The sequence below is a fragment of the Nelusetta ayraudi genome, unplaced genomic scaffold, assembly GCF_046127955.1.
Source record: "Nelusetta ayraudi isolate G7.1 ecotype Tasmania unplaced genomic scaffold, CSIRO-AGI_Nayr_v1 ptg000008l, whole genome shotgun sequence".
Taxonomy (NCBI): Eukaryota; Metazoa; Chordata; class Actinopteri; order Tetraodontiformes; family Monacanthidae; genus Nelusetta; species Nelusetta ayraudi.
Window position 1 is genome coordinate 4,071,276 of NW_027466058.1, and position 21,607 is coordinate 4,092,882.

Sequence of the window (21,607 nt, forward strand, 5' to 3'; positions counted from 1 at the left end):
TATGTATATATATATATATATATATATATATATACATATATATATATATATATATATATATATATATATATATATATATAGAGAGAGAGAGAGAGAGAGAGAGAGAGAGAGAGAGAGAGAGAGATTATATTATGTTCAGCACCATTCTGAGCATGAGTGATGCATCTTTCTAAAAGAAGGTCAGAAATCACAAGTGGGTCTGTGATTTCCCTTTAAAAATGCACATGACCCCATTTGGACCAGAAGTGAAATGACATGTTGCTAATGCAGCCATCACCGCTCAAATCCTACACGATTAATTTCACCTAATCCATAATAATCTCCCCTCTGCACCCTCCACCCCACCCAACCCCAGCGCTGCCCCGCCTGGCCACGCACCCCACCCGGCCCTTCCTTTCTCTCCAACTCTGTTACCTTTTCGATCCGCAAACTGAACACTCAAGAGTTTCCTTGAGTGTTCTTTCTCCAGAGAGAAAGGCATTTCCTCAGCTCTTTCCCCACTTTCCAACGCATGCAGGCAAAACACAAACTATCCTCCACACACACACACACAAGAACCACAGCCAGCAGCTCCGGCATTGTCTGGTTGCCAGGCAACTGTCGGCGTGGCTTGGTTGCTAAGGCTGTGCGAGTGTGAGGGAGTTGGTTGGGTGGGGAGAGGGGGAGCGATGTTCTGATTTCCAGCTGAATTGAGGCAGTCAGTGGGGAAAAGCCCCCCCCCTCCTTCCCTCCACACCCTCCCTCCCTCATCCAGTCGACACACAGGAGTCCATTGAACAATAGAGCCGTGCCAGTGGGCCTGAGGCTAGTCAGACAAGCCCTTGTTCAGGGTCACACTGTGTTCGTCCCACAGTCCTCCATGACTAATTAACTTACAGCCAAGAGTGCCGTCAGGACATCTGATGATGCGTCCATCGCTGGCATCGCCCTGGAATTTACATGAATGCGAGGTGCATATCTGGCAGCCTGCCGTGTGTAAGATGAGGAAGAGAAAGGAAGGAGAGTGTGGCGAGGGGGCCGAAACGCACTGAAAGATGGGTGCAGCTTCTTGCAACCGGAGCAGAAGGGACAAACACTAGCTAGAATCCTTTATCCTCAATGTAAAATTTGGCAATCAAGTGCCTCTCAGATCCTTACAGAAGAGGCTAAGGGCCACAAGAGGAGAAAAAAACTAAGATAGATTTTTTTTTCCAAGTTTCCAATTCAAGAATAAATTGAAATTTTGGGATTAAAGTCTAAATTCTGAGAATAAAATTGAAATTTTGCAATTAATGTCAACGTGAAGTAAGTTTAAATGTCGAGAATTAACTCGAATGGCTCTGCGCGCAAGTCCATCCATCCAGTCTACTTGCCGGCCTTTTTTTTAACATCGACTTTTCGCACGAAATTTTGACTATTTACGAAATTTCGTATTTTCTTTACATTGACTTTATTCACAAAATTTAGTCTTTTTTACGTCGACTTTTACCACAAAATTTTGACTTCATTCATGAAAAGTTTCAACTTAAAACTCGAAATGGAAACTTACATAAAAATCTCCTTCCTCTAATATTTTTTTCTCTTCTTGTGGCCCAAATCCTCTTTCGTAGGATCCTGGACTTCAGTGGAGCATTCAAGTACTTTGAAGATCTCTAGAAAACTGCAAATTACACCTTGTGGAAACCAAATTTTCCATCTCTATAGAGTTCACTTACATGGCTAGGGACATGCAGTACTACAAAATGCTGTTGGTTCTGCCCAACATGGTACCTTCACTCACAGTCACTCAGGCTGACTTAAAAACGATGCACAAGGCGTTAACAAGGAACAGGTTTTTATTAATATTTTGTAATACCATATATAATGCAATTGCATATCTTTGGCGAAAATAAATCTTATAAACATTTTTTTTTTTATCAACAGAGGTTAGCATACAAAAACCAAAAGGTGTGTCAGTCCGATAGACGCGGCAGACGAGTGACACAAACTGATACTGGATTGGGCAGCTCGGTCGACTGCGACAGAACACTCAGAAACCATCACACCCACGAGGAACTGCAGGAGAAATCTGAGAATCAGGATGTCAAAACAGCTACTGAGCGATGGAGCAAATGGGCAGTTTAACAGGAGGGACCCTGAACAGTGATCTTCAGGTAGCTCGTCCGTGGATCAGATGGATGAATTGGCACCGCTGCCAAATTAACGTCACGTTCCTTTCGCAAGTGCTACAGAAAGAACCAGAGATTTTTTTTTCTTTCCTTGAGGTCTCGTCAGAAGTTTTCCATCATCCTACATCTATGTAGGTCTGCATCCGTACAATGGCAGTCAATGTGTTCCAGTTACATTGCAAAAAAAAAAAAAAAAAAAAAAAACCACAAACTGGCAGCATGAGTTATGTGTGGCAGTAGCTTTTTTGTTTTGACCCCCCCTAAAGTTTCTAATTTGGGATGAAATCAGGAGCTTATCTTGAATTTGTATCTACGCAACACGTCTAAACATAAAATGAGACAAATGTAAAAACAATTCCATCCGCTTCCAAAGAAACAGTACATGCTGAAAGTGTGCATCTCATTTTATCAAACCCCCGTCTGTCCATCGCTTTTGGCAACAACAACAACAACGACAGCAAAATAAAATAAAATAAAGGTTTCCGGATCAAAGTTAATCGACTTTTATCCATTTTAACACAGAGCAAGAAACATAAACAACAAAACATCAAGAAAACCTGGCAGTCAGTGTTAAATTTAAAGAATAAAAACACTCTAGAGACAACAGATATTGGCAAAAATACTTCCTCACTATAACATAGTGAGTGGAGAACAGATGTATTGCTGTAAAACAAAAGAAAATTAAAGGACTTGAAAGAGGGAGGAAAGAAGATAGTGCAGTCATTTGTTTTAAATGACTAGAACTTGATAGCTTTTCTTAAAACAAAAAATCCCATAAATTAATTTTCATAAATAAAATGATGATTCATGAACAACAAGTTGTTCTTTTTTTTTTCACAGCTAAATGAGACCAGTGTATGCAAGTATTACTGGCGGGAACCGCGGCTCGCGTTCCCACTTCGTCGAGTGACGGAAAGCGAAAAACCAAGAAGAAAAAAAAATGAAATGGTCAAGTCACCGAGTCCTCTCCCATTTCCTGTTGGGATGATTTCACAGAAGCCGGGCAGCGTCGCCCCAAGTCACAACCACACTGTGACTGCAGGGGAGCGCCAACAACGCACAACCCTTTGCAGCTTTTCTTATTTTTCAATCAGTGGCACGGGTGGGTAAAAAAAACTAAAATAAAAAAGATGTTTGGCACCAACCATGCACGTTGTACTTCAACACAATGTGATGCATGACAGTGAGGAGGAAGGAAAAAAAACAAACAAAACAAAAGCAAAAGTCAAATTTCCAGTGTATCGCTTTGCGTGTTTTAACTTTGTGCTGCACGTCGAGGGCAGGCAGGCCCAGTTTTTGTTTCTTCTTCTTCTTCTTTTTAAACACAGTCTAAAATGAGAATCGTCTTTGACACAAGTGGCTCCCCGACTTCCTCTAAAGCGAGCTGCATGCGACGACGGTCAACCAACGGGGTTCTTGTTTTTTGGAAAGCGAGAGGAGAACAGACAGACAGACAGACAGACAGACCTGCGCAGAGGCCATCGTTCCGTCCTTCCTGCCCTACAGCGCCAAACTTACAAATTAACTCGTCCGGATGATGGTGGGGAGAGAGGGAGGGACTCCTGTAATCTTCAGGGGGGGGTGGGGGGGTTCGGAAACGAGGCAAAACACACACGCGGAGGTATAATCAAACTGCAAACTCAAAATAAGGAAGCAAGGGGAAGTAGGGGGGGTCGAGAAGCACCTATGATACGGCGGCGGCACCACTCATCTGGTCGGGCCGCTCCAGTTTGGATTTGATTTGATGAAACGTTTTCCATCTTTGCCGTCATGTCTCTGGCTCCAAATGCAGCTCGCTCGCGCAAAAAAAAATAAAAAATTGACACTAATCACTACGACGGGGCACCCGACGAGACACTTTGCATTGCGTCGGCTGCGTCATTGCGTCAACGAGAGCGGGACTTGACCTCGCGTGTCTGCACAGTGACGCAAACACACAGATCACCGATGAATTAAAAGAAAAGAGGAGGAGGAGCTTTTGTCGTCTTCTTCTTTCGATCAGGCGGCTGCAAAGCTGAATTAAAATGACTTTGCAACTAAATTTGGCAGCGGGAACGTTTCCATTTCAACATCTCTTCCGGTCCTGAGACACAGCCGCAGGTATGAACAGGCTCACCCCGGCGTTCTAAAAGCGGATCGGCACACGCAACTCGGAAATTTAAAATAATAACAATTAATAATTGTCATTTGAAAAAAAAAAAAAAAAAAAAATCACCTTGAAATGACGTGAAAGAAACAGAGAAGGTTAAGATTGTGGATTCGTTATTGCATCTCTCTGACAAAGAGGATCGGTGGCGCAAGAATTCCTTTCCAAAGAAAAGAAAAAAAATACAGTGGCGTTTTTTTTTTCTTCTTCTCGTTCTTGAGCACAAAAAGAGGAGAGACTTGGAACACCAGGAGGTTAGATTTCTGTCGGTTACAAACATGCACTCATTCGCTTCATAAATAGGTTCACTTGGAAGAGGATACAGGTTCAAGGAGAAGGCATGCAAACGCTTTTTTCGGGTACAAATCTTCCCGCTGTTCCTGCGCCGTCCGTTAGCGGGGAGAGAGAGAGTTGGGGGGTGATGGGAGGGGAGGGGGGGGTGAGAGAAAAAAAAAATCACGAGTCTGTTAATCCAACAGAAGCAGGCAGTTTCACTTTGGATAGGTTTTCTTCTCAATGGTTCTCCAAAGCCCCAAACAGCAATGCCCGGCAGTTACCCCCCCAAAGTCTCAGAAGTCTCTATATGGCTTTGTTCTCCTGCGTGAAGGATGCTATTGCCATTTGTTTCTCGTTTCTTTTTTTGTGTTTTTTTTTTCTTCGCTGGACAGGAATATTCCAAAACAAAAGGCTTGAAATGGCCAGTGAATGATCGGATAAGGAGGAGGAGGCACACTGGGGCACACGATCGTAGGGGCGGAGGAGGAGAGGAAGAGGACGGGGGGGGTTGTTGGGAGGCTGGAGGTCAGGGGTTCACAGGGTCTGGAGTCCGACAGGAGACGAAGAAAACAAAAAAACAAAAAAAAAAACATCTTTTATTTCCTGCTGAACTTTGTGCTTTTGACAGTGCGTTTGGAACCCTCCGTGCAGCTGCGGATGCCGGCCAGGTGCAGCAGCGAGCCGGCCGCCTCCTTCAGCTCCTCGTCCAGCTCCTGCTTGGCCTCGCGCCGCGCCCTCTTGCCCACGGGCCACTTGATGGCGGGCGGGCGGCGCGGCGTCGGCCGCGGCGCCGCCCTCTCGTCCCAGAAGAGGTCGGAGTCCTCGTCGCTGTGGAAGCCCTCGCTGCCGGCGCGGCGGGACTGCCCGTCGGTGCAGCCCCCCTCGTCCAGCGAGGACAGCGACGAGGAGGAGGAGGAGCGGGAGGAGCAGCGCTGCAGGGCCACGCTGCTGTAGTTGTGGTCCTGCTTGGGGTCGCTGCTCACCAGGACCGAGTCGGGCCGGGAGAGGTCCAGCGGGTTGTCGGAGTTGCCTGGTGAGAGAGGGGAGACTTTCAAAAAGGGGAAAGGAAGGCGCGGCCGACGCCGAAGACAGTTCCGTAATAGGGTTAGTGTGTGGTCGAGGCTGAGACTGAGGCGCGGACGATCAGAATTAGCATCGAGCTGGGTGGCTGTTCAGTGTAAGTGTGGTTTACTCATGTAAAAAAGCAGGAAAAGTTAGTAAAAAGTTGCAAGTGAAGATAATTAATTAATGGTATAAAGTGAAATTAGAATGTCTTTTCCTAAGACACAAAGAGCATGATGTAACAATATCTCATTTCATATACTATAATTTCAATATGGAATCATAACTCTACCAGGTTAGTGCACTAAAGTATTAATCTAACCTTGAAATCCAGCTTGCAGGCAAATTTGTTTGGAAGTTGGTTGAAGTATCAAATTTCTGGAGTTTCCAAATGTTCTTAGGATGACTTTAAGACGTCATATTAAAGTTGTTCATTATGAACTTGCTTCCCCTTTAATTTTCCTGCCCGCAAGCTGACTAAGGCATCTTTTCCAAATTTCACAGCCGTTTCTCTGAACTGAAATGGGTAAGAAGTCCGCTGTTTAAAAACCCTCACAAACCAACAATATTAGCCCACAGGAAACGAGTAACGAACACGACGTTTGCAAATCAAAAGCACACAGAATGAGGGGAGGCTAAAGCGATGACGTGGGTGGGATGTGTGGACCGGGAGGAAGAGGTGACAGCATGGCTCCCTGGGTGTGGAGTCTCTTACATGGGTCAACGTGGTGCCCGGGGGCAGAGTTTAAGAGCATCATGGCAGTGGCAGCGTCAATGTCAGACTCTGGAAGAGGAGAGAACATGCATGATGGTCAGTCCTAAGGCGTGACAGCGTGGCCACGTGGCAGCCTCAGCTCGTCCTGGAGGTTCACGCCCGTGTTTTCCGCCGATATTTCGATCCCGACGAGGAACTTCCACAAAACGGGAGAAAAATCCGTCCGTGTTTGCTCCACTTTAAGGAAAAGGCGGCTAAAAAAAACTCTATATTCTGGAAATCTGGAGCCTTTGTGATGTCACTAGGGGCACTAATACCACAGGCAGTAGCGCCACCTAATACCGACTGTCTGGGTGTTTTTCGCTGGAGGTTGTAAACAGAGGGCTAAATATGCTGTTATCTAGAGATCTAGAAGGCTGCTGGGATGATTAATCATGCAAATCTGCCTGGACGGAATAAAAATCCAAAACGGGTCCAAATACGGGACCTGTTTAAGGACTGAGACAAAATTCCCCGCTGGGTGAAGCGACGGGAAGGATGAATTCCAGCCGGCGACAGAGTGAGTGCATCCAATCTCCACAGAGCAGACAAAGTGTCTAAAAACCCCATAGCTCACTTCTGAGGCTCTAAATTATTAATGGTTACAGTGAGACTGAGTGCTCGACACTCTGCACGCAGCAAAACCCCCCCGCCTGTCGCCAAGGTTACAAATCCAAAAAGAGGCGGCCAGGGGAGAGAAGGAGGAGGTGGAGGAGGAGGAGGAGGCGTCACCTGGAGCCCTTGAGCATCGTCATGAGGCGTCGATGGATTGAAAACAACAAATTGCAACCAAGAGTTGAGAGTAAAATAAATGAGGAAATAAATAAAGTCAAACACAGTGATGCTCGATGTGCGAGGCAACGCAAGCAAAACACTGCACAAACACTCAATAAAGAAAATGCGAGGCGTTTTTTTTCTGTTTGTTTTAAAAGGAGGATTAAAAAAAAAAAATCGAAATAGTTTACGTCACAACGTCCAACAACAACAACAACAACAACAACAACAAGAGGTAAAGTTGAGGTCTCACCTTTGAATGAGCAGCCTTGTTCAAAGAGATGTCGAGGGGGGGAGGAGGCACTGAGGGGCGGGAAGAGATCTTCAATTAGCAAGGAATTCATCAATGAAACCATTGACTGGTGCTCCACTCAATGCCACTATTTATAGAGAGGAATATTTTACTCCAACTTTGAATTATTATTCCATAAGCAGACTTGAATACGATACGCATGTACATAAAATAACTGCGCTGCTGTGATATGCACGGCTGGCCAGTAGCCAGTGGCGTGTGAGCGATGCATTCTAAAAACATTCAATGACGAGGACCAAAAGACACAGAGGCATGAGCAAACTACGGCCCGGGGGCCATATGCGGCCCGTTAAGCTTTTCAATCTGGCCCGCCGAACTTGAAGAAATGTATATTAATAGTAAGTAAGTCATAAAATAGCTGTTCATCATTTTTTTTTGTATGTTTTAAGAGTCATTCCAAAGCTTCCAAGCCTCAAAGCCATATGTTGTTGTAACTTTACTTTTGTTCATTTTCAATTGACATTGAAAATGTCAATTGAAACGTGTTTTCTACATTTCTGCCCATGACAGTGACGGTCAGCGGAGGAGACGCTACCTGGGTGGGGAGGCGGGTGGTGTGCAGAAGGCATGTGCGGCAGGGAAGTGCTGCTTCTTCAGGGCCTGGATCAGGTTGGGCCGGTACTCGGGGTCGACGCACCACAGGGAACCTTTCCCGCTGGCCTGAGGGGGGCGAGCAGAGTGGACAACAGTCATATTGCAGATTCATAGCCAACACGGGGAAGGTCTACATCTACAAGGTCTGCTGAAAATGTACCACACCGCTGGTTTACTCTTAGCTCGATGCGTTCGAACCTGGAGTTCCTGAAAAGAACTCCTGCGACGTTGTGTGTTGTCGTGTAGTGCGCGAGAGTGCACCGCTTTCATATTAACTGCTTTGATCACGGTCACGCAGTCACGGTCACGCATGCACGGCGACAGCCTTCTTTGCTATAATTGGCTCAAAGACGTTTTGTTTGTGCATTTCACGTAACGGACAAGTCGAGTCGTTTCCTATTATTCTGCTGATGCTGAAAACACAGCGTAGCCGAGACCAGGAACCATTTCACTTAATGACAGCGGCCGGTGTTATGGACCCTTCCCACCAACTCACTAGTTCAGCACGGTTGCAGGGACTCCAACACTTGGATGTTCAATAAATGATTACATTAAGGGTTATAAATAACCCAATCCTCAGCCGGCTGTAAAAGCTGGGTGGCAGCGTCGCTGCACGAGGAGGTCGTCCTCTTCCTGCGAGCGGACCGTCGGTTTGGCACAACCACCTCGTTGCGGACAAACCTCGGGCGAAAAGAAAGACAATCGACCTCCGGGATGATTACTCGCAGGATATCGTCAATCAATAGTTATCAGCTGCTACCTTTGGCTGCGCTGGAATTGAGCACTTTGAATTGCGACTGATACAAAACCAGGCACTATATAAATAAAATAAACAAGGACTGCAAGGACAAGGACTCTCTTTTGACATAAGAGAAAAAAAAAATCTTGGAGGCATAAATTCTTTTTGTGAATGAATCATCCTTGTGTTGCTAAAAGAAGAGAAAATGAAAGCATCTTCCAAAGGGCTTAGCTGCGATGTAACAAAATAACTACATGCAACCTAGACCAGGGTGAAAGCAGGTGCAGTACGTGAACGCCACCGTGAGATCACTGTGACAGTCACGCCGACCGCACTGAGAGCAAGAAGGTGGGAGAGAATGAAAGGCTTTACTAGGAATTCCTAAACAGCCAGCACAAAGGCAGGAAGTGGCGCGAGCGCCGCTCGGCGACATGGGAACGTGTGCGTCGGCCGCTGACGCGCTGGCTGTCACTTTATCTGATGGCCGGATTTCGCCCAGTCTGCCGGGAGAGCAGAGCGAAGGAAGGGGGGAGCGAGGGAGGGAGGGGAGGGAGGGAGGAGAATAACCTTGACTCAGATTACCAGCCAGCCTCGACGCAGGAAGGAGGAAATGTCTCCATGGCAACGGAAACCACCAGCCAGTGTCATGTGACGACGGCGGTGGCGGCGGCGGCGGCGGCAGCCGTCTCTCGGCAGACGACGAGCGGCTCGGGGCGGCGGGTTGCACCTGCACGCCGAGCTGCAGGCGCACAGAGCCGCGCCGACCTCTGCGGCGGGACGCCGGGGCTGAGGCTCGGGGAGCGGCTGACCGGGCTGCGAGCGGCGAGATTTTGATTTGATTTCTGATTCTAACACGAGCGGCGAGTCCGACGGAGACGCCGGACAAGAGATCCGTCCAACGGAGGCAAAATGTGTCCGCAATGGGAGGAGGGAAAAAGTTACAGTGACCGAATCAAGGCTGAATTGGACAGTTCAATTTGTTATGCATGTAGGAATCACATTTTGACTTGTAGGGTTCACTGTAAGCATTTCTATTCATTTTGGATTGCCGATCAATGCAGGCATAAGAGGAGAATATTTAAGAGTTGTTTTTTTTGTTTGTTTGTTTGTTTTTGCTATCATGTGTGTTAAAGATTCAAAGGAGTTTTATTTGAGAGGGACAATGGATAAAAATGTACATTTTTAACAACAACCTCATCCTTCACGCTGCCCCCCCCACCCCCCCCAACATCACCCAGACCTCGGGGCACTTGCCAATCACAATGTCTGAAATCTTAGCAATAATCCGTTTCTTCTGTACTTGGTATTCTTGCACTTTTGTCGCAACTACAATGTTTAATTTCCCTGAGGACACAGTCTGAAAGGATCAATAAAGTTGTATCTAACCTCATCTAAAAGTTTAGAGCATCCACGAGGAAGAAAACTCAGCATCTCGGAAGTGCTTTCACTCATTTCCAAGACAATTTGCTCCCGGTGTGTTAGAAGTGGCGGCGCAGAGGGGAAGGTTCTGCTTTCATCGCGGCTCGCGGGAGCACCAAACACAAAATCACCAGGAAGAAGCGACTCTGCCTGGGGCCAGGCTGCAGCAGAAGACCTCCCCCGCCCCACCACTTACCCTTCGTGCTAGCTCATCTCTTCCCTCTAGGTCATGTTTGCACTACCCCCGACACTCTGACATTGAGGTTTCCATCGCCGGGTCGGCTAAAAACAGCGGCGCCGCTACCTTGCGCCGCTCGGGGGACGAGATAAAACCTATTGTGTTTGTGCTGCGCTCGCAATTCCTCCGCGCTGGAGCATCTGTGACCTTGACTGGATTCCAGCCTTATCGCGGCGGAGCGTCGGGGGGGTGGATGAGGATGTATTGGGAGCGATCGACGCGGTCACATGAGCCGCCCCAGCAGCAGCAGCAGCAGCAGCAGCACAAAGCAGCGCACTGTTTAAGCGTCGAGGAGGCTTCTCGGGCCGAGGGGTTTGTTTCGACCGAACAACCCAGAAACGCGGCGAGGAGAAAAAGTTTGAAGGGAAGTTCTTTTTAACAAGATCGAGAGGGACACGGCCGGCCTACCTTTCCCAAAGTCCTTTCAACCTTGCGGAAGCATTTGTTCAGGGACAGGTTGTGGCGAACCGAGTTCTTCCAGCCGGTGGGGGCGTTGGAGAAGTAGGGGAAGTGCTCCAGGATCCAGCCGTAGATCTCCTTGACGGGCAGCGACTTGCTGGGGGACTGCTCGATGGCCATGTAGATGAGGAGCGAGAAGGAGAACGGCGGCTTGGACTTGAGCGAGTCGCGCTCCCTGCCCCGGCAGTGCGACGAGGACGAGGACGAGGACGAGGAGGCGCCCTGGCCGGACTTGTAGTCGCCCTCGATGTCGAAGAGGGGGCTGCCGCTGGGCTGGGCCTCGGGTCCCCCCAGCGTAAAGTTCTGGAGCAGGTTCTCGTGGAGCCAGTTGAGGTTGGTGAGCTCCTCGTCCTCGGCGCCCCCGTTGCAGTCCACGCTGGTCGCCAGCGGGCTGGAGGCGCACTCCGCCTCGGGCAGCGTGCCCACGCCGCAGACGCCTCGGAGGCCCGTCCGCTCCTCTTGCATACCCGGGATTTCCGTTTTTTTATCTGGCGACATCCCAATAATTGGACCCATTAAATCAAGGAGGTCTGCGGAGAAAGACAGAGCGCAAAGAGTCAGTGATGCGAAAAGATTGGATCTGCATATGTATCAGAGGCCCCGTATTTGTATCCAATTTGAGATCTGTGTTTTTCAAAAACAAATCCAATCTGATTTTATTCATAAAGCAACTTTCATACCACGAAATGCAACACACAGCATAGAGACGACAGCAGGGCAGTGAGGATGAGGCTTCAGCAGAGCCGCATGGCATGAACAGACGCACCCAACGTGCATAAACGGAAGCTTGTTTTAGCCCTGCGTTTACGGCCTCCATCAAAAATGCTCAAGTTCAGCTTCCTGTTGGAAACAGATATTTTCTTGGTGCAACAAAGGACGGCAGCAGGGGACGACTCCAGAGAGCGGAACAAACACTTGGCCACGGTTGTCACTAACCTGTGAGAGGCGTCACTACGCTTTTGCGGGGCTGATCTCCACAACTGTGTGTGTGTGTGTCAACACAATGAAAAGTGGGTTTGGGAATTTCACTGACACAATGCATATAATATTATTCGAAGAGGCTTCACCGGTACAGAGAATCTTGCACAACAAAAGAGCTTTGAAATCTATCAATCTATTCCTTTTCTGCACCACACTGGCCGGTCCTCTCGCTGCCACTCTCCTCCGCACTCACTCACACTGGGCGAGGGCCGAGTGGCCCTTGGAAGTTCCCGCCCACCTGCTCTTGACTCCCGCAGAGAACCTTCTCTGAACCTCTCGAGAGGCCGAACTGACTTGAGCCTCCACTCCTCGACACCCACCTCATTTCCCGAGACGTCTTGTCGCGTTAAGACGGAGCACCCCCCCCCCCCGGCTGTTCAGAACCCGCAACGAAGTGGAGGGTCTCCATCTTGACGAGTGGATGGATGGCCCTCACAGGGCTGATCTGCAGTCGGCGGGGGCTCCAGTCGCAATTTGCCGCGCGCCAGATTAAGTAGTGCAACCAGGCGGCGGAACCTGGGAGTTATCAGTCATTTTGCCGCGCCAGGAAATCCACTATTGCCGTGAGCTCCGTGTCATTAAGTGCCGCCGTCTACGAGATAATGACACTTTCTCACAAAGAGAGTGGGAGGTGCGGCTGGCTTCTCCATCTTGACGGAACCCTTTTTATTTATTTATTTTTTTACCTCCGCAAAAAAAAAAAACTCACATCTGAACACCTTCCTCCCCCAAAACGGCGAGGTCTGAGCACGCGAAGCGGGCAAAGCGGGCAAAGTGAGTCTCGCTTGGCGAGACCACAAAGGCGTCACTCCGGCTCGGCTCGCAACAAGCTTCGCTGTCTGTCCTGGGTGTCACCATGACAACCCAGCCGCCCCTTCAATTAGCAGCAGAAATCCCAACAGTGGAAAGATAGGCTCATAAAATAAGTAATCTCCCACGGCTGGATCCCAGCTATACAGCCAAGCAGCTGCCCAGTGATAAAATGCCCTCCGCCGCCCCCGCCGAGAAGACTCGAGACGCTCTGCAGGTCCGGATGGTGATTTTTTCCTGCGGAGGCTGCATTTGTAGGTCGAACCGAGTGCGGCGGAGGAGAGGGATGTCTCTTCATTTCTGAGACAAGTTAAGAAGAATTGGGTCAAACTTGGGAATGATGCGCAGTGGATAAGACAGGAGAGGAAGTGTGTGTGCACACACACACACACACACACACACACACACACACACACACACACACACACACACACACACACACACACACACACACACACACACACACAAATGACTCCATCGAAGCCAGTCGATGGGATGGACGCAGCGCACTTCCAGGCTGGGTGCTCCACTCAAAGTCAGTTTGGGATTATTTAGTGCTCATTACAGGACGTTCCGTCTGTCCGGTGGTGGGCGACGACATGCTGGTTCCAACAACCGGGCTTCCACGATTGCAAAGCCCGATAGTCTCCACTCTCAGCACCATCGCCATTTTGTTGTTTCTGCGGCTCGGAAAACTTCTGCAATTTTGATCTCCGAAAAAAGGAAGTGGGCCCAAGACGATTGTGCATGCGAGTGCGAGAGAGAGAGAGAGAGAGAAAGAGAGAGAGGGAGAGAGAGAGAGATAAAAGGGACAGCCGAAGAGACTGCGCAAGTTATCTTCAGTCTCCGATGAATCACGTCTCTCGGCAAAGTAGAGCAATCAGTTGTGTCAGGCGGTGAGAGAAATGCCCTTCTCTATTAAAAAAAAAGAAGAAGAAAAATCACAGCTGGCGAGGGCAGAACGAGTGAAGAGGGATCGGGCCGCTCGACCGGCCGCTCCGAGCCCGCGCGATAGAGACGTGGCTGTTGTATTCGAGATACAATGGATCCTTGGAATGATCACTGAAAGCCTGAACGTGCAAAAAGTCAAACACTTGGAGAGGTTTAAAAATAGGGACATGCAGGCTGATGAGAAGGCACTGGGTGGTTGTATGAAACCTTACTTGAAGCGACACAACATTTTTAAGCCCCTCCGAGGTGCTTCGCTCCCGCCCCGAGTGCCCACCTCCGTAGACGCGCGCGTTGGCAAGGCAACGTCAGATAAACAGGAGAGGAAAGCGAGTGAAACACGCAGCCGAATCAAACAATGGAGTCGGATTCTGAGTCGTCAGCCCGGATCTGTCTGCTATTGTTTTAGGGAGAAATGTTTACTTCCACAGCCGTTTTCTCGCTGGTTGCCGTTTGTCCCGCGGACTCAAACGATCTCGGTTGGAGTGTGGGCAAGACGGACAGGACATTCAACCGCTGCATTTGGCCAGAAATGCTCTGAGAACTGTGCGAGAATTCTATGATTACGGGTTCGGCGGGTGGAATTCTTCGTGCGTTTGACTGGCGCCATCAGCTCATCAGACGGCATTTTGACCTCAACAAAGACGAGCAGGGAACATTTTGCAGGAAGTTAAGTGTTCCTTTAACGCTCAGCTGGGCCCTTCTGGCTCTGCAAAGCGCTTAGCCCCTCTACGAGTGGCCCAGTCGAGAAGTCCCGTCATTTGAATATCAACAGGGGCGGGCCAGACGACGCGGAAGGCTGCCCCGCATCCCGCCAAACACAGGAAGTTTTATATTGTGACTGCAGCTGCTTAATTACCGCTGGCTTGTTTGCGACGATTGCAGTTATCGTTTGCTCTTATGGGGGGGGGGCGAGCAGCAGCATCAAAGAGAGGCGGCTGGAGCCCGCGGTGAATAATGGCACAGTGTGTAAAGAGTAAGGGTGAGGGTGGGGTGGTGGTGGGGGGGGGGGGCTAATAAGCCACGCTGGCCTGTTGACTGCTGCTCATCCTTGAAAATACACCAAAGCCAGCGCTGGTGATGACCTGTCGGCTCATCTGCAAGTTAAAATAGACCCGCACACACGCACGCACGCACGCACACCGCCGGCCGCATCACATTCATGTGCAAACAGGCAGCGACTAACAGCAGGTGCCAAGACCCCCCCCCACCACCAGCACCACCACACCAACGCCCAATCGACTCTTTTATCCTGTCGAGTGCTTATCCTTTCCTTCAAAAAAAAAAAGAAAAATGACACAAAGACATATGGAGATAGCGTGAAGAGGCCAGTTGAGCTGTTGACGTGTCAAATACCTATGCTGGTGTATGTGTGTGTGTGTGTGTGTGGGGCAGAGAGGGGAGGGGGGGGGGGTGGGGGGTGGGGGGGACTAAAGGAGATAATGGCGGTGGCGGCGTGAAAAAAAAAGGTGGCGGTGGCCGGGCGACGCTTCTTTCTCGGGAGCGGATCTCACGATCAGGACTCCCGTTGCCACGGCAGCCAACGCTGTAAAAGGGGGAAGCGATTGTGCTCATGTCTGCGCATGGAGAGGGAGCTAACGTGGGGCGGGGTGGGGTGGGGTGGGATGGGGTGGCGAGGCGAAGCGAGGCGAGGCGAGGGAGGGGGATCAATACGGGAGTGAGAAAATGCTGAGGCGAGCAGTCTGCCGTCGCTCTCCAACAAACCTGTCTGACAAAAGAGCGGTGGGAGAGGAGAGGGCCCGGCCGCCGACCTGGACAACGGCTGACCGAGTCGCTTTCTTTTCATCAGAGGAAATAAAGGCGGCGGCGAAATTTACTTGAACGCTGCGCGCAAATCCTCGAGCCGCTTCGGTTTTTCCGGCGGCCACCGTGCTGCGCCCTCTTAGCGAGCGGTTGACAACAAACCAGTTACACCTCTGTACACAAAGGCGTGTCGCTTAAAAGCCCCACGGCGAGGGCTGTTATTTGAAACCCTAACTGATATTTAGGTGACTACCCAGTCTGGCGGCAGAGCTGGAAATCTGAATGAGACGAAGAGGAGGAGGAGGAGGAGGGGGAGGAGATGGGGGGGGGGGGCAGATCCATACCAGTGGGTAGGACTCCAAACACAGCGGAGGGCCAAAATATGTGTGACAGCCAATAAGGCATCAATTCACGTGACAGCTAATCAGGCTACGGGTAAAGCGAGTCGAAATGAAACACTCTCAAATATGCTCCGGGCCCCGAGCGGCGGGAGCCAATGGAGAGGCTGGGCACAAAGCATCACAATCGGCCCCGTGCTGGGGCCCGTACAAAGGAGCAGTTGTTTTTGCTCTAGTCATGTTTCCTCCGTCGCTCTCAGTATTCACCTCACAGTCTCAACCAGAGGAGCAGGAGGGAAGGAAACACCTCCCCGCCTGTTTGAGGAAGTTCATTTTTCGGCAAACAAACGCAGGCTTCACACACGGGGGAGGGCTCGGCCCGACGCGCGCAGAGAGAGACGGCAGACGGGGGAGAGGTGGCGCTCGTTGAAGTATTTACTCTGGCAATCTGTGAATTCTGCCAGCGTGCGGCCAATGGACTTGCTGACAATCACCTGGGAAGAGCCTAATGAACGTATTGATGCAATCGCTTAAAAGTTGGAGGAGGAACGAGCCTCCGAGGCAAAGGGGCTATAACAGCGTGCGACGTTGGGAGACTGCGAATTCCCCGCAGCGATTCCGAACTCAAACACTCGGCACTGCACTTTGACTGTCAACAAAAGTGGGGGCCTGTCAAAGTACACAGCAGCCCCCCAGCCACCGGTGAAACCTTATCTGTTTGTCCACCAGGCTTTAAATTCAGCGTGCGGACGCTCAGCAACACGCACAACAACCAGCAGACACTTTTAAACGGCTAAAAAAAAAACAGCACAAACTTCCATATCTATCGCTTTGCATTTGTTTAGTCGGATGCAAGACACTACCATTAACAGCTGGGATGTGTTTACTGGTTTGTTTTTTTTTGTTTTTTTTATGCATTTCAAAGCAGTGTAAATGTTTGGTCACATTTGCAACATAAACCTTTCCAGGAATGTGCCGTGGATGAGATTACTTTCCAAGGAAAAACAGGAAACTATCTGGCATGTGTAGGTAGGAGCCAAACCTGTTACATGTTCAGAAACAAACTTTAACAAAACCTACGACAAACACACACGTACGTGCATTGCTCGGCGACATCAGCTACGACGGCTGACGGAACAGACAAAGAGGCGGAAATCGCATTACGCTGCAGCAAGCTCTGCTTTTGTCGTAGCGGGATTGAAATGTACGCGGCGCAGTTGATTTAATGCCAGGATGTTTGTAGGAAGAATGGACACGTTGGCAAGGAACTGATTTAAACAGCATTCTGTTCTCAGTAAACCGTCAAGGTGATATCATCAAAGATTTAGAACGCTAAAAATAGCAAAACTCTGACTCGGTGCTTTCATGCTAATTCTTGTGGAATCAGCACTTTGGCACACAGAGCGCAGTGATCAAACTTTCATGCGGTGAAGCGTCATTCTGACGTTTAGATCTTCAGCCCTGATGCCAGCGGGGAGCTTTGTTTCCCATCCGCGATATTAAATGATTGAGGCTCATTAGCCAACTCGCAACACTGTGCCGAGGTGTTTTAGTGACGGTCGTTTTCGCCGCACATCCTCAAGACGCCCTGATTTGTCAATTAATAACTCATTAATTCAGTGGCGGGTGATGACACAAAGGCCCATTGTGACAGAACGCTGCCGTGCTACCCTCCTTCTCCTTCTTTCGAGGAAAGTCTGCAGATCGTTGTCTCTTTCTGGGGAGGAAGGGGGGGGCTAATGAGCGTCTTGAAGCCCCCCCGGCCAAGACCGAGGCCAGCGTTGGGGGTAGGGTTAGGGGGGTACACAGCCGTAGTGACCAATCAAGAGATGAGAAATGATAGTTGAGGCTGACTGAGGGACGACAAGATACAAGATACGGAGCTCGAACCGATTCATGTTTTCATTTTTTGACATTTCCTACATTCTGACTTCCGTCGTCGTGTGGAGCTCGTGACGCTAACTCGGGATAATTGAGCTGATTAAGCGACACTTAAAGCACTTGTGTCTTGCGGAGAATCAGGTCAGACACAATGTGACAAATCGAATCTAAATCTAATACGCAAAAAGAGTTTGTGTACGCTTATGTAAAATGGTAAATGCAATAAGCTGACTGATAGAGCGACATCCGCTAAACAAGCTGACGCAGCGAGACCAAAATATTCCTTCGTCTCATCCATGAGAAATATCCAAACATATCACCGCCGCTAATCCTTAGAACAACTTGCCAAGCAGTGCGTCGCCCCGGAGACCATTTGTTTTGTTCCTGTTTATAGCCTCGACTTCTTCTACATTTTATCACAGCCATGTGATGCTAAGTTGCTCATACCGCCACCTACCAACGAACCTCGCGCAGCTTATCCATTCCAGCCACTTGACGGAAATTTGCTTGAATGAAAAATGCTTGATTCCCGTTTGTTTGTTTTTTTCCCCGACAAATTTCAAGACTTACTCTCCGCTGAAATAAAAAAAATCCAACTACACGAGACAAAAACGACCGAACCGAGGCCGACAATCTCACGGAGAAAGGGTTCACTTGGGTGTACGCACTCCTCTTGAGTGTTCACATCATCTTAAGACACTGCTAGTAGTAGTGCTGCTACCATTTGCGCGTTTAGCTGAGTATCGTGGGCCTGAGACAACAAAAGAGCACACAGTCTTGGGGATATCCCTCCGTCAAATAACACACGTGGGTGTGAGCCATTGATGAAACATGTGCTGCAACAATAATTCAATCCCACCACGTATCTGCACGGCGCAGTCAAACACAGAAGCCACATAGGTGGACGCCAGCTGATAGAGCTGCAGCTTGTTTATTAGTGACTGTTGGGCACCCAGCGACATGTTTATTGTTCAATTAAATGCCTAAAAATAAGGGATCAATAGATCTTTTTTCCATTAGAAGAATTTTACAAGTTTATTAAAAACAACCTAGGCTTTATGCACATGCACGTCAATGTGTTAAGACGCAGTGAAGTGCCAACAAAACAACAGTGACACTGAAGTCAGCTCAACTAAACAGACAACCTCACACTTCCTTCCTCTGCCAATCAACAGACTTTTAAACCACCTCCACTACCACGGCCTATTTCACGTTTGATAAACAGTGAAATCGAACTCTCGAAACTCTGTGGCAATCACATTTTTTTCCACGGCGATCTCTTGAGTAAAGAGCCTTGAGCCGTTCAGCCGACCCGTGTCCCGCCAGGTTCAGTCTGGGGTTAAGCAATCGCAAACGGTTGCTACCACAGTGGCTCGGCCTTTTGTAATAAACTCAAATATGGCTGCTTGTGTACCTGCAAGAACACGCTACAGTTTGGACGACTCAACCTTTCATTTGCTCTGGGGCAGAGTACACATTAGTGTGATAAGGCTGATTACACGATAATACCATCATTTCCAAGAGCAGATTCAGTCCATCTTCTGTTTAAACAGGGAGTTGTGACTGGATGTTAAATCTAGTCTCGTGCAGTTTTCTAATTTAAAATGTGACAGTGTAAATATGCTGTAGAATTGAACACGACAAGTGTTCCATTGCTGGAAAAAAAAAAAAGAAACTTTGGACTTTGTATGTTTCAGTGATATTGCCTCATTGTTATCCTACATCCTCTGAGAAACTTCCTGTTCTGTCATCAGTACAGTACAACGGAGCTGCGTCTCAGGAGAGGGACACAAATATGTTAACCGAGCAGTAGAAATGTAATGTGGGCAAATGTGAAGAAATAGAGGACTTTAAATATAGTTAGTACGATTTTGTCTCCTGTGTTGGTAATACAGTTAAACAATGGATACCTCAGAGAATCGTGGGATTAATCTTCATGAACTCGCTCCAAAGTGAAAGTTGAAGTTATGGGCACAAAAGGCATCAGATCAGGTCAGAACTTCAAATCTGTAAAGAGAAGCTGCAAAGTCCCATAAAGTTGAAAGATGAGTTGAGTCTCACTGAGAAGTACCCTGTATTAGAATGCCATGCCATGCCCAGTACTTTAACAGTAACTGCAATAGGTCAATAATCCTCATTTAGCAAATGCAATGTCATGTCTAAAATTTGCGACAATTCAACCCAGCTGATTATGTTGATTGATTACTTTAGATATGATTGCCAGTTCACTTAAGCAACAGACACATTGTTGGGTTACAACAAGTCTTATTTATAGTCATGAATGTCAGTCAAGTTAGCAGAGCCTCTCATCTATTCTGGGAGGTCCTTACCCTTCAGGAGTATCCTGTACATACAAACACCTAAAGGACAACAATATACAACAACAGCACAAGACAACAGATGGCTTGACCTACATCATGACCATGGTGGTTCTTGCGGTGAAATAATGGCAGATAGACATCTGTCTCTTTTTTGGGATTTTTTTTTTTTTTTTTGTCTTTTAAGCTCCTCTTGCCTTTGTCTTCCATTTATCACCAGGGCTTTCACAACTGCCGTGCCAGAGGAAAGTGGCGTCAGTCTACATTACTATCAAAACCTCACAGACGGAAGATTTTGGATTACTTCCTGGTCTCCAAAGCATACGTATATAAGGCTCAACAGCATACAATAAATGTTTTAGATGGTGTTTTCCAGGGTAAAACCAGCCCTACCAGGTGAGGAGAGAGGTACGGGCCAACGTGAAATAACATAAGTGAATGAGGAACTAGTCAGACACAACACAGAACGCACATTCAGCTGGATTATCTGGATATTTTTCCTCCACTCTGACATTGTTTGTAGAGCACTCTATATCTGGGACAATCTTGTGATAATCCATTACATCATGTGCTTATCTGGCCAGTGTTGCCTCCGAACCTCTGCTCGCGTCAGTATATTTCATCAACTAGTCGACTTTTCCATTGACGTACATACATCTTGAAGGGACACGGACCGACACCAATTTAACAGCGCTGTACACGACACAACCCAGACACGTCCTCAAAAAAAATCCGAAAAAAACAAGTCTGATCAAAAAATGGAGAAAGGAGAGGGGTGAAGTGCTCGAAAATTAAATAAACGCGCTCAGCAACTGGATATAAGTTACTCCGGTGCGTTAAATCGCCCCCGACTCGCGAGCGAACACAGCCAGCGACACAATGAGCAACACAAAGTTACACGCAATGACGTGTACCATTGCACAACGCTCGCGGACAGCCTCGTTGCGAAGTAACTTAACACCAGTTGGTGAAATTCGTATTTTTTGGCTTTTGACTGCGTGAGTTGAGCCACTGTGTTGCTACCGTGGTCGGACCCGAAAGGCAAAAGAAGCCGTTAGCAGCTGCTAGACGGGTCAATGAAGGCGCATGAACAGCTAGCGTTAGCATCAGCTCCAACTAACTGAAATATTTGGTAGTAACGGTTTATTGTCTTGGTCCGCAGCCGCCAAGCCTTTACTTTAAATCTCACTCCGTGAGCCCGAAGCTTGGAGTCGGAACGGACATTGCGAAGTACTTAATCTTAACATTGGTTAGCTGTGCCACATGCTGTCGCTTGAGCTGCCATGCTGGCTTGCTCTAAGCAAAGTCACTTGACCGCATTTACTTTTAGCTTGTTCGAAACTCAACCCCGGTAGGCTGGCGGACACAAAATAAAAAACCAGAGCTCAATTTTTTTGTTGTCGCCCACCCAAAGTCGTACAGACATTCACATACTCACAATCATGCACGGCGTGCCTCGTCGCGGTGAGTTACGGAGACACGTCTGTGCGCAGTTTATTCAGATGTCTGTCTCGCACGGTGTCAGAGATCAGATCAGCAGCTGCTTCCTCCATACACGCAGCGCGCGGCGGATCGCACGGCGCACGCTACCAAACCCGTTGCCGTCGCCATGGCAACAGGGCCCCACTTCAACCAATCAAAACCCC

The 21,607-nt window shown here is 48.5% G+C and overlaps 1 protein-coding gene across 3 annotated transcripts; it reads right to left on the reverse strand.

Annotated features, from left to right (window-relative positions):
- Positions 1-1,796: 1,796 nt before the first annotated feature.
- On the reverse strand, positions 1,797-21,590 carry foxn2a (forkhead box N2a). 3 transcript variants are annotated; one of them, XM_076018810.1, is made up of 6 exons: positions 21,400-21,590; positions 10,871-11,451; positions 8,008-8,132; positions 7,413-7,462; positions 6,347-6,415; positions 1,797-5,599 (listed from the first exon to the last, which is right to left on the reverse strand). In XM_076018810.1, exons 2-6 carry the CDS (start codon positions 11,435-11,437, stop codon positions 5,166-5,168), a joined length of 1,245 nt encoding a protein of 414 aa, XP_075874925.1. In that variant the 5' UTR covers positions 11,438-11,451; positions 21,400-21,590; the 3' UTR covers positions 1,797-5,165. The 3 variants fall into 3 exon arrangements, with proteins under 3 accessions (XP_075874925.1, XP_075874924.1, XP_075874923.1); XM_076018809.1 differs by having other exon boundaries at positions 21,396-21,590; XM_076018808.1 differs by lacking the exon at positions 21,400-21,590 and adding an exon at positions 11,602-11,996.
- Between the last annotated feature and the right edge of the window lie 17 nt (positions 21,591-21,607).